This window comes from Nipponia nippon, unplaced genomic scaffold (assembly GCF_047370975.1).
Source record: "Nipponia nippon isolate SJK-2023a ecotype South Korea unplaced genomic scaffold, ASM4737097v1 scaffold_2, whole genome shotgun sequence".
In the NCBI taxonomy this organism is placed as follows: Eukaryota; Metazoa; Chordata; class Aves; order Pelecaniformes; family Threskiornithidae; genus Nipponia; species Nipponia nippon.
This window is the reverse complement of record NW_028262336.1, coordinates 112,083,094-112,099,744: the sequence shown is the minus strand read 5'-3', so window position 1 is coordinate 112,099,744 and position 16,651 is coordinate 112,083,094. Positions and strand designations below refer to the sequence as shown.

General features: G+C 39.8%; 1 protein-coding gene across 10 annotated transcripts in view; it reads left to right on the top strand.

Moving 5' to 3' along the window:
* Positions 1–15,635, top strand: part of ZMYM2 (zinc finger MYM-type containing 2) — a 99,080-nt gene extending 83,445 nt beyond the window's left edge. For all 10 annotated transcript variants that reach the window (XM_087756712.1, XM_087756703.1, XM_087756708.1 and 7 more), the window contains 4 exons: positions 3,806–3,920; positions 5,016–5,267; positions 5,649–5,769; positions 8,989–15,635. In XM_087756712.1, the coding sequence (XP_087612838.1) occupies positions 3,806–3,920; positions 5,016–5,267; positions 5,649–5,769; positions 8,989–9,181 (681 nt within the window). In that variant the 3' untranslated portion in view covers positions 9,182–15,635. The remainder of the gene's footprint in view (positions 1–3,805; positions 3,921–5,015; positions 5,268–5,648; positions 5,770–8,988) is intronic.
* Positions 15,636–16,651: the final 1,016 nt, after the last annotated feature.

Genomic DNA, 16,651 nt, shown 5'->3' with positions numbered 1-16,651 from the left:
ATTTTAAGCTTCTTGCTGTGTTAAAGCAAGGAATTTGCAGTCTAAAATGGCATAATTTTTCCAAATGCTGTGCTTAATTTTATTTGCTAAAGATGGCTTAATGTAAAAGCAGAATGAAACAAGGAATAATCTGTAAAGGTTTTACTAATTCAGTTACCTAGCGTACAGCGGAAACAAGCTATTTGAAGTGTCTTTTGGGGAGAGTCTAATTTACTGAATAATGCAGACTGTGGGCGGTCAGGCTTTTTTGTAGAGTGTAGGAAACTCTGTTATATTTACTGTCTTACACGCACACGCCCCTGCCCCCAAATTGCAATTACATTGTATTTCAAAGCGAAAGGGAGTCAGTTTAGATGTATTGTATGCGAAGGCAATAACATATTACTCAATAAGCTGTGGAATAGCTTTTCTAATTATCTTCTAAGCAGATGATGTCTTTATTTTTGGTACAGAAGGCAAATCACAGATAAAATAAGTCGTGTTCAGAGCTGAGAACACAGAAAATTTCATTCAAGTTAAAAGGCGGTAAAAAAATGCATATGTGGAAAGCAAGGTGTTCACAGGCTTTGCAATCCTGCTTAAACTTTTTTATACTTAAGGTGGACTTGAATCAAATCTTTTAATCAAAATCTTAAAATAAATAGTACTCCACTAATTCTTCTGTATCGAGAGTATGCAAAATGAAGGAATTAGTTGATATCTTTCCCTCATGGTTGAAATTTGAGAAGTAAGCATTCATTGTTTGGCATTTTAGTCAGTATTGCTACAAAGCATGTTTCAAATTCAGCTAGCTTTCTGTCACTGCACTTGCATGATCTGCTGTCTCTCTGTATCTTTCTGTTGAATTGAAAATACTCATATTGAGCTGATAAACAATACATAGAGTGAGCTATGTGTTTATAAAATGAAACTCAACTAATATCTTTTCTCTTTTCACCTTTCTCTTTGTGCCTTTGACATTGTCTATCTTGTCTACTGTGAAAGGTAGTTATGTGTAAAACACTTTTTTTTTTTTTTTTTTTTTTAGCTCATAAGAACCAAAGTTTGTGTGGCACAACACAATTATTATGAGCCCTAATACACATACACAACGCTGGAACATTAGAGGAACAACATAATAACAAATTATGTTACCATAATTATTGCTTATACTTAGTGTCCAGTATTTAATTCAGGTGATGTTAACAGCCCCATTTCATTGGCCCAATTGTACCTCTGCTATTCAGACTAGTAGGAAGATGCACCTTGTTCTGAAGAGTCTGCATTTCAGAAAGGCAGACAGCACGTGAGGGACAGAAACATGTAAGCATGTGAGCTGTCAAGGGCTGCAGCCAACATCTGTGTGCTAATGGCAAATTGTACGTATATGGGTATGTGTTACCCTTCTGAAGAAACGGCTTTAAACACGTTAGTGGTACACTAAATGCAATGTAGTTGTCGCAACATGCAACAGAACTCCATTGGCCTCTAGTATTTTCTTAGTCCTTCTTCCCATCTGACAACCGTGACATGTATACTCCTGAAAGAGAATAAATTGTCTGCTACTGCATAAAATTATTGGCTCTGTTTAACTCAGGGGCTCAGAGGAGATTAAATTATGCCATTTAAGGATAAAGTTGTGCCAAAGATCAGCAATATTTTGCTAACTTAGAGTAAGTTTCTCTCTTCAAGGGAGGAGAATGTGTAAGCCATAGGTTAGAAAAACAGCACTTTCCCCCCTCCACCAGAATTACTGCACTCACTGTGGCTATGTATGGGCTCAGGTTTTTCCTCCTGGGTGTGTTACGGTTTGAGCACAGGGGAAGTGCTCAGGAGTCTTCAAGTCTTAAGTTGTTTTTCTGACTTTGTAAAATAACTGTTTTTCTTAAAGGAAGCACTTGGAAAATCTGTTCTAGCAAACTAGTCCCAGTGTCAAACCGATACGTTTTCTCAGTTCAGGTTCATTTGCAGCTGAAATTGTTCTGCGTCCAGCCAGAAATGGTTCAATAATTATTTTGATAACTCTGAAGTACTGGTTCTGAAAAATATCACACTTAAAAGTAAAGGTTGTTGCATGGTCAGGCAGTCATCTAGTGGAAAGGGTTCACGTAGAAGAAGGTATTAGCCTGTCTCGCTCCCCTGCTGCATCATGGCCTTCATTCTTTGTCCCGGTGCAGATTGGGGATTTTTTTTGTTGTTGTTGGTTTTTTGCACATGTAATAATGGGGTGGTTTGGACAAAATTCAGACTGATGGAGCTTGGGAGATGTTTGCCTGAAGGTGCTGCGGGCAGTGATTCAGCCTGTTCTCCACTGTGGGACTCAGAGGTATGTCGGGTTCCTTCCCAGTCTCTGCAGTTTCAGTAGAGCTCATCTCGGACAGAAACTGTGTATGCTAACCCTGCCCCCTCTAGAGCTTGTAGAGTAGCAGAGCACAGTGTTATGGTGTGGAAATGGACGTTTGAAGACTCCTATTGGGTATTGTGTAATGGGGGAGACTGCAACACAACATCATTCTTCTGTAGACCCTGTGGTGCTAATGGTCCGGGGTGCTTCACAGGTTTCTACCGGGGATGTCAGGGTTTAGCCAAACACTTATTCTGAACCAGGAAACAGAAATAGTTTTAGTTGAGTTCTCACAGGCTTGTGTAGGAATTGGTTTTGAACCAGTTTTCAGTTCGATTTCAGTTTCACTGCCAGCGTTCAGTGTGAGCGTTTAATGCAAACCAGAGAAAAAGAAAATTCATGGAGGAAAAATGAGCCAGGCAACAGAGGGGCAAACCTCATGAAGCTTACAGTAAGCTGTATTGTCTGGTTTAGAATTGCTTTATGAAATCGAAACCGATATATGTAGAAACAGGCACATTTTGGGGAATATTGTGCTTTGAAGAATTGGTTGAACATATCGTAAAAATAGTTATCTAAATGAAGATATTGTGTTGAAGACTTCTAGGAAGTGTATTCATTCATTTTTCCTTATAAAACGAAGTGCAAAGATAAGGAAGTCAAGATATGCTGAACCGCGTAGTATAAATGAGTGCTGTGTTTAATGTTATTTCAAGTATGTGTACAGAAATAGATGCCATTTCCAGAAGTGAGTACATTTTTGTGTGTCTGTCACTTTTATTGTATTCACCAACAACAGGCTTGTTCACGCAAAGATAACGCTGAAGTGGAAAATTTAAGAAGCCAATCCTCCATTTTTTAGAAATGTCTCCAGAGAGGATAATGTCAAATACTAGTATAGCCCTCAGCCATTAATTCTTGGTAAAGATTCAAAAGAGTTTCTGTCAGTAAGGTCCACAGGGTTAAGATAATTAGATTGCAGAATAGGCAGGCACCTTGCACCATCCTGTCATTTTTCCCACACTGCTGCGTATCATTACCACAAATACATGGGGTTTATTTTTGCTCCCACTTCTGTGTTGAAGATGCTTTTGTTAGTGTCCAGAGTTCACGTTTAAAATAGTAAGTTCTTGCTAAATGTTTTTTTTTTTCTTTGAAGAACTAGGTGGAGGAAAAGATAAATTAGTTGTTTGGTTTTTTAAATGACTCCTCATTCACTGATACAATGCTGCACACAAAAAAAATTAGAGAAAAATGTTAGAGTTGTAATTAACCTATGATTCGTATCCAGTTAGAAATTTACAATGTATGTTTTATTGGAGGTAACCTTTAACTGCTAAATATTGGATAAGTGTCATTGCTTTATTTTTAGGTACTGTTTTTTTCTAAAAGTGCAAGCATTGTAGTGAAAAAGAACCCTATAGCACAGGATTTGTTCTAATCTGGAATTGTAAATATTGTCTGTCTCTCTCTTTTCTGTAGTATTTATATGGAAGTAATCGAAAAGACAACATATTTATTGATCCAATTTACCAGACGTTTGAACAGGAATTAAATAAAATCCTTAGAAGTTGGCAACCAAGCATACTTCCAGATGGTAATTTTCTTTTTGGTCATGTATGGTTTTCATCTCTTAATAGTTCTGTATTCTTAAGCATGTAGATATATACAAACATTTTATGCATTGCGATAATAATTGATTAAAAATCATAACGATGTCATCCAGGAGTTCAATTAAGACTCTACCTGTCGTTATTGTCTTGTTTCTTGGTAATCCATGCTGCAACAGTTGATTTTGCCACCGCCTCTTAATCTTAAATTGACTATCTATTTTTAGGAGAGAAAGAATAAGCAGCTGCTCTTTGACCTGTACTTTTTACCTGAGCCGAGTTTATTTTTTGCCCTTTTTTTTTTCCCAGATGGGAAGCAGGCAGGCGCTGGACTATGTGTGGGTAGGGCTAACAAGCTGTGTATTTTAGTCCTTCTCAGCTGGATTGGGAGGACTCTCTGCTATGGGCCTTCTGCTCAGGAGGATCATCAGTTCATGGAGAAAATGGGAATTTTCCCCAGCAGATTGATGGTGGTGCTGAACTGCAGAATCCACTGTTCTTCCATCTTTCTCTCAATCCTCTCTCGAGTGAGGGCTTGTCCTTACCAGCCCCTTTCTTCTCTCTGCTTGATACTGGGGCTTTTCTCTGTGTAGCTCTGGAGAGCCTCTGTATAGGGCCCTCCCTATACCCTGATATGGCCCAGGAGTGCTTTCCAAATGAGGTATCCATTAGCAATAAGAAAGAAGAAGGTATAGCTATTTGGAGGCCTTGCCTGAGCAGAATAAAATGAACTGAAAAATACACTTTTTATGACGTGATTAATATTAGCCCCCCGAACATTTGTTTTTCTGTAATAACATGAGGGAGCTGTATGTCAGCAATACTGTTGTAATTAAACAGAAACATGTTCTGTGTGAAATTGCCTATATTGATATTTCCCATTGACTGCCTCTTCCTGAAACAGTGTCTGTGTCTTTAAGAGGTGGTTTTGAGGGTGTGGACATATAATTAAATATGCTTGTTAGAGGCTTCTGTCATGAGCATTTTGTTAAATTTTACAGTAAACAGACACTTGATTCTTTTGCACCTGGACAGCTTATGGGCTAATCCATTGTATTTTCTCTAATATTCTTTTTTTGAAGGATCAATATTCTCTCGAGTTGAAGAAGATTACCTTTGGAGGATTAAACAGCTAGGATCACATTCACCGGTTGCTCTGCTGAATACTCTCTTCTACTTTAACACTAAATATTTTGGCCTGAAAACAGTGGAGCAGCACTTAAGACTTTCTTTTGGCACTGTTTTTAGACAGTGGAAAAAAAATCCTCTGACAATGGAAAGCAAAGCTTGTCTTCGATATCAAGTGTCTTCCCTGTGCAGAGCTGATAGTGAAGGTAATATGCAATTCCAAAATAAGTATTGCAGGAGCATCCACATTGCGCTCCTCTGAGGGATATCTGGGCACCTTGCCAGGAGCCAGAGGTCTGCCTTTGCGTAAAGTTTAGCAGCTCTCAGCTCCCGGATCTCTAATTGGAGTGTGTGGTCCGTGGAGACTACAGGGTCTCAGTGTTAAATGATCCCTTTGAGCCCACTGGTCTCCATGCTAAATGCTGCGACTTTGTTGTGGCTGTAGGTTGCATTTCCAGTTTGCAGATAGGCATAGCTGTGGTGACTGCATTGCAGTGCTTGGTGGGCTGCCCACTCTGGGGTGTTTACTGAAAAATATAAAATAACTTCAAATTATGGCTTGGATATTGTTGATTTTCTTCTTAAAGATAAAATTACTACTGGAAAAAGGAAACATGAAGATGATGAACCAGTATTTGAACAAATTGAAAACACGTCTGATCCAGCTAGATGCCCTGTGAAAATGTTTGAGTGCTATCTGTCTAAAAGGTACGTATGATACGGGGTAATACAGAAGTGGTCTAGAGTAGACCAGGTGGAAAAGAGAGATTTTTTTGATGCAACATGAAATTCTCTCAAGCAAAGGGAATGGATTGAGATCTTCTGAAAAGCAGCTAAACGAAAGCACTGAAATCTCCAGTTCTGTATCTGGACAAGACGTGCAGAAAGTATGGGAGCAGCAAAGAACTTTAATTGTCAAGGACTCCATCTGGGAATGAGGGTATGATTCAATTTTCTTACCAGGAAACACCAAGTATCTCTTCAGATAATTACCAGCAAGGGATCTGGTAGGTTTTGCTACTGAAGGTTTCATTTGTGAGGTCCGTGTTTCTTCAGCAAGAATTGGATTGAGACAATTGATTTGCTTAAGTTATCAGGAATTTGAAATGTAGATGCTTTTGAAATACCTAGTTTGAAAGCATGTTTAAAATATTTTGTAGTAGAAAAAACTACTACTGACAGTAACCCAGCATTTAGAAATAGCTTGTGTCCTTCCAGTCTGCACAGAAATTAATACATTAAAAAGAAAAGCTCAGGCAACTCTTCTAGAAACAAACACACCACCACCACCCCACCACCCCACCCCCACCCTCCAAAAAAAAACCAACCCAACCCACTCAATTTAGCAGCTAAGCGTTTTGGAAGTGTTTGAAAACAGGATTTCATGGGAAACACTTTTCTTTAATTGGAACAGCCATTCAAGTGACTGATTTTAATGGAGATTTTATGTTACTCTAAGTGAAATATAGGCGAGTGATACCAAAGAAATAAAATCACACTGTATATACAACACAGTAAATCAAATGAAGTATGAGACCCAGCGTGTTAGGAGACAGCATCTTATTCTTAAAAGTGAAGGAAGAGCTTACGTACAATGTAGGCAGAAAAGCAAGTATGTGATGTTACAGAGAGAAACATGTAAAGAGTGACTTGTCTGTTAATGCAAGCACCTGGTTTTATAAATTCCGTTTAATTTGGATTGTTGCAGGGGGATTTTTTTTTTTTTTGGCTTCACACTACCCACTGTCATGGTTTGGAGAAGGTATATCACTAAACGGTGAAGCTGGATTTTTGAACTGAGTTACAAAGCCAGTAGGGGGGAGAGAACAAATAATTTTTTTTTTTTTTTTTTTTTTTTTTAAATCTCGACTTTGGGGAAAAGAATGCACTTAAACCTATTTGGAGCATTGTTTGTGGTGTGGTTTCAAGTCCTGTTGTCTTACAGACATTAGTCACCATTTCTGACTGGAGCAGCAGACTGCTTCTCCTGGTTCCACTTCTAATAACATACCTCACATCTTTGATGAAATAATAAAATATTTAACACTTTAAAAGCTATTGTAAAATTTAAGGTAATGTCAGCTGTTTGAAATATACTTGGCAATTAGTGGACAGTTGCAGCTGAAATTTCAGGATCCTCTCATTCACAGCTATGAGCACTATATCATTGCTTGTTCCTATAAAAATACTGGCTTGTCAAAAAAGTAGGAAGGGGGTTAAAATATTTAAATTATTAGAAAATTTTAAACTATCATATTTTGGCTTCTTATCTGACTCTTAATCTGATTTATGTGAGAGTAGAACAAGCTGAAATTTACCCCAGCAGGTGAAGAGCAACACCTGAAACTTCATCAGCTAGTTTGGGAAGACAAGCTGGTAAAAATTCATATTTTTACCAAACAAACATGAAATACAGTTGACCTCTGAAGTCTGCAGTACTTTTGAAGGAGGGAGCATGAGTGAGCACTTAAAATCATAGAATCGTTAAGGTTGGAAAAGACCCTTAAGATCGTTGGGTCCAACTGTTAACCTAGCACTGCCAAGTCCACCACTAAACCATGTCCTCAAGCACCACATCTACCCGTCTTTTAACTACCTCCAGGGACGGAGACTCAACCACTTCCCTGGGCAGCCTGGTCCAGTGCCTGACTACCCTTTTGGTGAAGAAGTTTTTTCTAATATCCAACCTAAACTCCCCTGGCACAACTTGAGGCCGTTTCCTCTCGTCCTGTCACTGGTTACGTGGGAGAAGAGACCGACACCCACCTCGCTACAACCTCCTTTCAGGTAGTTGTAGAGAGCAGTAAGGTCTCCCCTCAGCCTCCTCTTCTCCAGGCTAAACAACCCCAGCTCCCTCAGCTGCTCCTCGTAAGACTTGTTCTCTAGACCCTTCACCAACTTCGTTGCCCTTTGGACACCCTCCAGCACCTCGATGTCCTTCTTGGAGTGAGGGGCCCAAAACTGAACACAGCATTCGAGGTGTGGCCTCACCAGTGCTGAGTACAGGGGGGCAATCACTTCCCTGGTCCTGCTGGCCACGCTATTCCTGATACAAGCCAGGATGCCATTGGCCCTCTCGGCCACCTGAGCACACTGCTGGCTCATGTTCAGGTGGCTGTCAACCAACACCCCCAGGTCCTTTTCTGCCAGACAGCTCTCCAGCCACTCCTTCCCCAGCCTGTAGTGTTGCATGGGGTTGTTGTCACCAAAAGTGCAGGACCTGGCACTTAACCTTGTTGAATCTCATGCAGTTGGCAATTATTTTCCGAGACTTGCATAAATGGACAAAATGATAGAATTTCCTTGAGGGTTCTTGTCTAGTGGCTTAGAGGATATGTCTGAGCTGGATCAAGCATGTGTACGAACTCTGAAGTATAGCAGATCAGGAATTAAAGGATTTTAAGACTTACACTGACCAACTCTTTAAGTAAAATAGGAGGAGGAGGAATTTGAGCTTTTGTTGTATTTCTGTGCGTCTCTCAGAACTACCATCCTTGACTTTCAAGGGAACCCCAGGCTCTATATTCAGAGATAGCTGCATCAGGCTGTGGTGCAAGCAATTACTGGTGTCAGCATTGGGCCTCTCTGCAAATCTGTCGGTCAGGGTTCCTAAATAGATAGAAAGTACTTTCTGGTTTAGCAAGTCCTGGAGCTGCAAATTTTTGAAAGCTGGAAGAGTCTGTGGTCTCCCGTATGCTTGCTCAGTCCGGGCGTCTGCTTTTGGCTGCTCTGAGGATGTGGGACTGGCTGGGCTTGGACCAGACCCAGCATGGCTCCTTCTATGAATGAGACTGCGTTTCTCCCCATTAATCTTTTTGCAAGTTGCCTGTGGTTAGAGTTTTGTTTGCAGAGGATGTCAGAAGTGCTAATGTACTGTTTTGTCCTGTGAGGCTGTTTTTCTAACCCCTGTATTTTCCCCCCTTGTAGCCCACAGAATCTGAATCAGAGGACAGACATGTTCTATCTGCAACCAGAGTGCTCTGTCTCCGCCGAGAGTCCCATCTGGTACACTGCCACTTCACTGGACCGCAACACTTTGGAAAATATGCTCGTACGGGTTCTTTTAGTAAAAGATATTTATGATAAAGACAATTATGAACTGGATGAAGACATAGATTAAAACAAACTTCCAAAAACCGTCAAGAAAACAAACAGCATTAGATATAGTCATGCTGCTAGACCTTTACTATGGAAAACATTTCAAGTTTACCCTTTGTTTTATGAGTTTTGTAGCAGTGTGTACCCTCACCTGGGTATTACCATGTAAATAGTCTGTGAGTGAAAGTTTCCATTATTCTGCATAGTGGTTTTAGAATACATAACAAACACATTTCAGATTCTTTTTTTATTATTTATTTGATTAGGTATGTTTGTAACTTTTTACATTGCAAAATATGAATGAGAATGTGCCATGTGTAATTTTTTTTTCCCCCTTGTAGTAAGAGACATCCATATTGCACAACTCTGCTGTTGGAAGCTCCCTTGAAAGGAGGCTCTTTTAATGGGTTCTTAAACCAGATGGTTGTGTATGGGTAGCACTACTAAAGTTTAGAACTTGCTGTGTCTTTCAGAATTTTTAAATAAATTGTAAACTAATAGGTTTTTTACTTTTTAGTTACTGAAGCCTTATAAGGTTATGTAGAGAGATTCCATCTTATGTACCAAAAATAGACAAAAGAGAATGCTGTCAATATTGGTGTACTGTAATGTGAATCTATTCTGGTGAAAACATTTTTTTTTTGTTGCCCTTATTAAAACCTTAGTGTCCTTTCCTTATTTGTGACTCTCTCTCAATTGCCCCTACAAATAATATATATATATATATATATATATAAAAATAAATGAATATAAGCTTAAAGCATGTGGTCATCAAGACATGTATTTTGTAAAAAACAAAACCAAAACCCCCTCAAAAAAAAAAAAAGGAAAAAAGAAAAAGAGAAAAGAAATGTCTGATGACAATGCTATATAATTCTTTTCCTCCTTTACTTTTCTAACCATAAATGCCGGTACCTCATACTACTGTAAATCTGTCCTTTGTAGCCTTAGCAAAAGGGATTTTAATGCTGTATTACATAAAGTAATATGGTATGCTAAATTTTTAATTTTTTTGTCTTTGCATTGCTGTATTTAAATACAGTCAATACTTGACTATGGGTGGGAAAATTCTTTTATCTTAATGCCTGCATTCAAAAGCCATATGAGACGTGAAGTTGCAGAAAGTTGAAAGATAATTTTTTTGAAGAAAAGTCCTTTCATTTGTTTTATATCCTTTCATTGTGCTTACTTTGCATAAGGAGTCTGATACGTTTAGCTGCTTAAGTTTTGTTACTTGCTCTTGTTAAACTGATGTGAGCAATATGGTGGTTCATGCAATGGTTTTGCTATTGTACTGAAAAAAATGTAGTAGAATATTCTACTATAAAGTAGTCATAAGTTTGGCTCTCCTAAATGACAGTTAAGCATCTGTTGAGAGGAATCATCTACTAAAGGGGAAACTTTCTGTGTATATTTATTACCACCTTAGGATTTGTTTCTTGTGAGGGCTGCATGGCTTTTTCATTTTCCTTGGCTTAAAAGAATGCACATAGGGACATCTCTTTCTATATAGAGAAATAAAGCTTCAGTTGCTTTGTTTTGTTAAGCAAGTTTATTTAAATTTCTGCTATTCTTGTGTGTCCGTGAGTATGTATTAACTTTAGATATACCACTATTCCCAAAGTAGATGGAGATGTACATGTTTAATTTTCAATTTTTTTTCTGGTGGCTCTACCCTTCCTGTGAAATCAAGAAATACTACGCAGCACCAGTCAGTAGATCACTAACAGTTTCAATGTTCTTTTCCCTTTGTGAATAAGTACGTAAGAACTCAGTTCATTAAGGCTTGGTTTTTTTCAAGCAACAGCCATAGAATGTGCCCATGATACATAAAAGCGATAAAATCAGAAATTGTAATCATCGTTTTGTTCTGGCCTCTCCAGTTGAACACCTGACTTGACCATAAGTTAAATTTTATGTATGGGAACCATTGTTACTAATTACCTGCCCAAAATGCATCGTGTGCTTAACTTGAAATACTTTGTTTAAACATACATTTCAGTTATTTGATAAATAGCAGTAAGGATCTCTTGTAGCCCCTTCTCTATAGTTCAGACTTCAAGTACTTCAGCAGGGCTTTAATCACTCTCTGTTTAGGACGGTGTTTCGATACAAACACACTTTTTAAAACTACAGACTTCTAATGTGAAGCTTGAAGTACCCTAAATCAGGACTAAAGTTAAGTATGTGTGTGTTGAGTGTTTTGTCTTAAACAGTTTAAATTCTTGTTCTCAAAATCAGATTACAGCTATTTTTTAAATAATAAGGTCAGTTTTTAATATGGTACACTGTACAACAGATGTGTGTTTTCAGTGTCATTAGAAAATAATGAATGCTCCCTGAAGTTTATCAGAAATCACATTATTATCCTGAATTCCTCCCATTTTCTACCCAAGATTCACCTTCCATATCAGTAAAAATATTCAAGTTAGGTTTTGAAATAGAAATTTTTACACATAGATCCACGTTGGAAATATAAAGGTGGTTTTCAAGAAAGTAACTTTTATTCCAGAAGATGGAGCTATTCCATCATCAGCAATAATGTTTTTCAAGTGTTTAGGGTGTTTAGATTGAACGTTGTAAACGGCTGAGATACTGCAGTCAAGAATGCATCATGGCTCAATGTATGCATTTTATTCCTAAATTTGAATCGTGATGCAAAATGCAATAAAAGGCCTTAGTTCTGAAGAAATAAAGCCATGCAATTTGATAATAATTAGGAGTTCAGGGCAAATACATTTTCTTTTTCTTTGTAAGAACTGTCAGTGGCCGGACTAGAATCGGGTTGGTATCACTGAGTTACCTGCAGGTTGCTGTGCAGGAAAACGGACGATGCCCTGTTCTACACAGAGCTTCCAAGCAATGATACCTATCAGGAACCTGCCCTTGCTTTCGGCCTTACGAGGGTGCGAAGTGGCCACCGGCCGTTGTGGCCATCCCTGTGAGCTCTGGCACAGCTCGCCTGAGAAAGGCGGCGCGGGGACTGCGCCGCTCTGCCTGTGCGGAGCCCTGCAGACGGTGCTGGCGATCCAGTCCAGTCTAGCCGGGATTTTCCTGACTTCCCAAATCATGCCGGCATGTGCTCTGCATCCCCTCAGTTTGAGATCTAGTTTTGAACAGTTCACAGGTGAAGTAGTAGCCTCAAGATCCTAAGGAAATCAGACAGCAGCAGTAGGCACATTACATACAAAATATAGTTCAGCCTGTGAAATAGCAAAAAATTCATGCAATTTTCAGAAAAGAAACTTGCTTTGTTAGTCATCTTTTTTCTATAAATAATTGTGTGCATTCATTGAGGAAAGTGCAGCTTTTTGTAATTACTGAATTAAGCATAAATTATGAAAGTTAATTTTTATTGAACAAAAAAGGTTGTGGAGTAATTTCTATGTGTACAATATTAATTATCTTTAAAGTGCTCACAGTGTGATTCTATAATGCAGCAAAATTTATTTTCTTAGTATCTAGAACTTCGGCCTGTGAGAGGCTGTGTGAATAGCTGGGAAAACAGGAGAGGTGGCCCATAGACCTTGCAGTCCCAAAAGGAGGAGGTGTGTAAAGTGGAGGGAGAAAAGGCGTGAGTGGTGGTAGGCACTCACCCCATTTCCATTTTTGCTGACCTTTTTTATTATATAGAAGTGTTTTTTTTCTGTTATACTTTCCCATTTTTGTCTGTTGCTGTTAGGAAGGGCAGTTAAATATTTTAATGTCCATTTATGTAAACATCCACTTTTCAGTTCATTACACTCATGTTGTGCATTATGTGATACGCATTACATAAAAGACGGAGTATGATGCAGAGTCAGTGGAGTGGGAGCTTTTTGATTCCTCTTGCACCGAGCGTGGGGACTCTCAATAAAGCTGAAATTCAAAGTGTTGTAAGGTGAAGAAGTCATCAGGAATTAAAAGGGTGTTAGACCCTCATATGTGACTCTCTGGATTATAATGGCAAATGCTAACGATGCTTTGGAAGTCCTGAAGGTTGAGTAACCCTTTGTTTAGGGTTAGAGTGAAGCTGTAGAGTTTGTGTGAGGGGTCTGAATGTGGCCGCAGCGCTGGACATGCTGTCCCCAAGGGCTTGGTTAAGCGTGGCAATTTCTGGTTTCTCAAGTCAGAAATCAATCTTTCCTCTCGCAGCTTTTTAATTTGAAATGGTGAAACCTGAAAGCCTCAGCACTTGAGCCGTGGGGTGGATGCCTGAAACCAGCATGTAATGGGACATGTGCTTCAAAACTTAGGCTGGTGTTAGTGTCTGTAACGCTAACGAGCCATCTCTTTGGACAACCACGAGCACAGCAGGCATCTCTCGGACGTACGAAGATGACGTGGGGATTAGTGCGTGCTCGTTGTGCTGCTCCGGTCGGAGCTGGCAGCCTCTGGGAGCAGCGCTGCCTTGGCAGGGCCCCAGCTTGCTGCGGAGCGCTTCCCCTCTCCTGCCCGCAGGCAGGGCAGGACCTGCGCCACGCTCGGGGCATCTCTTTGCTATCAGGTTGCATCAGAGCTTCTCGCTGTTGGTCTCTGATGGAAAACGTGACTGCAACGTGAGCCAAGTTCATGATTGGGTGCGAAATAAGCCTTGGGCGGGGAATGAGCTGAAATTAACATTCCACCTCTTCCTTATATATAAGGCATAACTGCACCTTAACATTACCTTTACAAACCCCCTCATCCCCACCCTGGTTCTCACAGGCAAAATATCAGAAAGGATTTGAGTGAGACACTAGCAAAGAGCTTCAGGGAGGGAGAGAGAGAGAGAGATGATGGTGACTAGAGAAGCTGGTATTGATGGGCAAGGAGAAGGGACAGAAAAGATAGACTGTATCCACTTTGAACAGTTAATGGGATTTAGGAGCATGGGTTTAATTCACACTCTGATCCCTTCTGAGCTTCTGTCACCTCTTCCAAGTGCCTGCGTAGCCTGGCTCGGAGCATTTCAGCCAGTGACTGCTGTATGCTGTCAGTGGACGTGGAAATGAGGTATATATTTAAAAGTGCTTAGTCTGGCTGGTTGTATTTTCAGAATAGCAGTATGTTGGTGTTTCCAAATACCTGTATCTATCTGAGAAATATTTGTATTTCCTCACCAAAGAAGCAGTTGTCTTCATGGAGTAAAGCCACTGATACAGCAATCACGGCACATTTGCATGTGCATAATTTGAGTAGGGAAGGATGCAGTTAAATCACTGTATTGTGTCCCAGGTACCGGTACCACCGAGGCATCACAGCACTTCAGCTAATTGTTTAATCAAATGTTTTTCTACCTCCAGTGTCCTTTTTTGTTTGTTTGTTTGTTTTCTTTTTTGTGAAATGAAAGGAGAAAATCTCTGAAGATAGCTGAGTCCTTGGAAAAATCCTTCAAGGACAGTGTCGGTCATTTCCTCCGTTGCTGGCCAGAGGATGTGGGAGCTGGCTACAGGTGAGGAGCAACAGGGTGACCCTCTTGTTTGTCATAGCTGGGAAAAGCAGCCCAGATTGTTGCTGCCCTCACGAAGCGTGGTTTTACCCAGGCAAACCAGTGCTGGTGGCAGTCCTGGAGACACTTCTGAACAGAACAATTTCTGTAGATGTTCACAAAAAGCAAATAGAGAAAGAAAATGAGAGTATCAAGCTCAACTTTGATTTCTTGTTCAAGTAATTTTTTTGGATTCCAAGGATGTGAGTATGAATGGGACTTGAACATGATCTGAGTTTTGCTTTCTCCGCAATGCGGCGTTTCTCAGAGAAGTAGCATGTGGCACTTGGTGAGGGCCATTTCTGGCTGCCCCCCACCTTGGGGCAGGGGACAATGTCAAGGCAGCAGCCAAGCAGCTGTATTCCTTCCTGACGTGAGTGCTGAAAGCTTCCTAGAATTGTCTAAATCTTTATTGTACTGGTTCTACCTGCGTTTACGCAAAATGGTGGAAGTTTGACAGAAGGGCAGGTACTGAAAACGCGTGTCCCTCTGTTGCCTGGTGCTTCCAGCTGTGCAGGAGGTGAAAGCTTTGGAAAGCAAGGCCCGCTGGAGCCGAGCAGGGGAGCCAGCAGTTCGGACTTGAGAGGTCTGGAAAGAACAAAACCTAGCATTAAACCAGCTCCTTCTTTGAGCTACGGCTGTTTCCTGAGTTTGAGTTTGTACGCTTTAAAAAAAAAAGAAAAAAAAAAGGCGTTGGGTGGCTGGTTCTTCCCACACACAAGCAGGCTGTTTTGGTTTCTCTCAGAAGAACTCCTCAAGGATGGGTCTTCTCCCCAGTACAAGGAGAGTTAGGTTTACTAGCGTCTTCTTCCTTTATTTATCTATTCATTGATTTATTTATTTAAATAATTGTTCCTGGTTCACAGTCACAGGGGGGGGAAGTGTTCAAAGCACTGGTGGGTTGTGTCATGTACAATGTGCCTAGATACTTGTAAGTCCTCTATTTTGTTTTTACACTAAAATTCTGGTTCATAAAACATGAAGCCTCTTTGTCCTTTCTGGGAAATGAACAGGAACATCCTTGTTATCTATGTAACTTAAACTACTGACATTTCACTTGTGCCAAACCACTAAAAGTGCTTTACTGGTTTAAAATATGAAATATTGTTTTATTTCTTAGTATGTTTGCTGAATAAGCAGTATCCTTCCTCCAGTCATGAAGATTATTTCTGCTTTCAGCATGTATTATGCAAGGCAATATAAGTGTAGTATTTGCATTTCTAGTCTTTAATTAATACTTTTAAAAATACCCTACTTGGAAGTGAAGAGGAAACTTTTCAGCTCAGGGTAAAGCTGTGTCACTAAGGCAAAGGAAGGGGCCCACCATCACGGCAAAACCATCAGCCTCGGTACCTCTGGAAAAAAAATAATCCCAAAAGTCTCCCCTCCTCATTACATCGAAAAACATTTTCTCTTTTGTCTTTTCTCTAGCCCCAGACATGACATCCACGACAACTCTATGGTGGTAACCAAAAGAATAAATATCGAAAGATTTACAGTCTGATTTCCATTAACTTAAGAAATAAAGCTTTGGGTTTTTTCCCCTCTGATGAATTCTGGCTGTATCGGTAACCTTATCAGGAATAAAGGTGAAAGTTTTAAAAAATAATAAATAAAAAAAGACAAGTTTTGAAAGACAACAGGAGGAAGAGCAGTCTTTGATAGGCTTAATGTCAGCTGAGGGAACTGAAAAGGAAATAATTTGAATTCTCTAGCAGTGTGTCCATTCAGTTCAGGTTGGTTGGAGGATAGGAGCCCAGGTGTCTCTTGCAATGAGACTTGTTCATATACATGTTCTTGTATCTAGGACAGCTCCTATAGCCAATGTACTTGAAGTGGTATACTTCAAAGAAGTATCTATAGATTGCACTATGTATTTATATCTGTATGACTGTTCATCCAGAGAGATGACCACATTACACTGAAGCAGTCATGTCTGCTGACCTTCAGGCAAAAAGTATTTCTTATAATAAAAGCCCACCTCATCCCCAGAGGCGATGTCAAATGTGTATTTTCGCATATTTAAAAAAAAAAAGCGTGCTC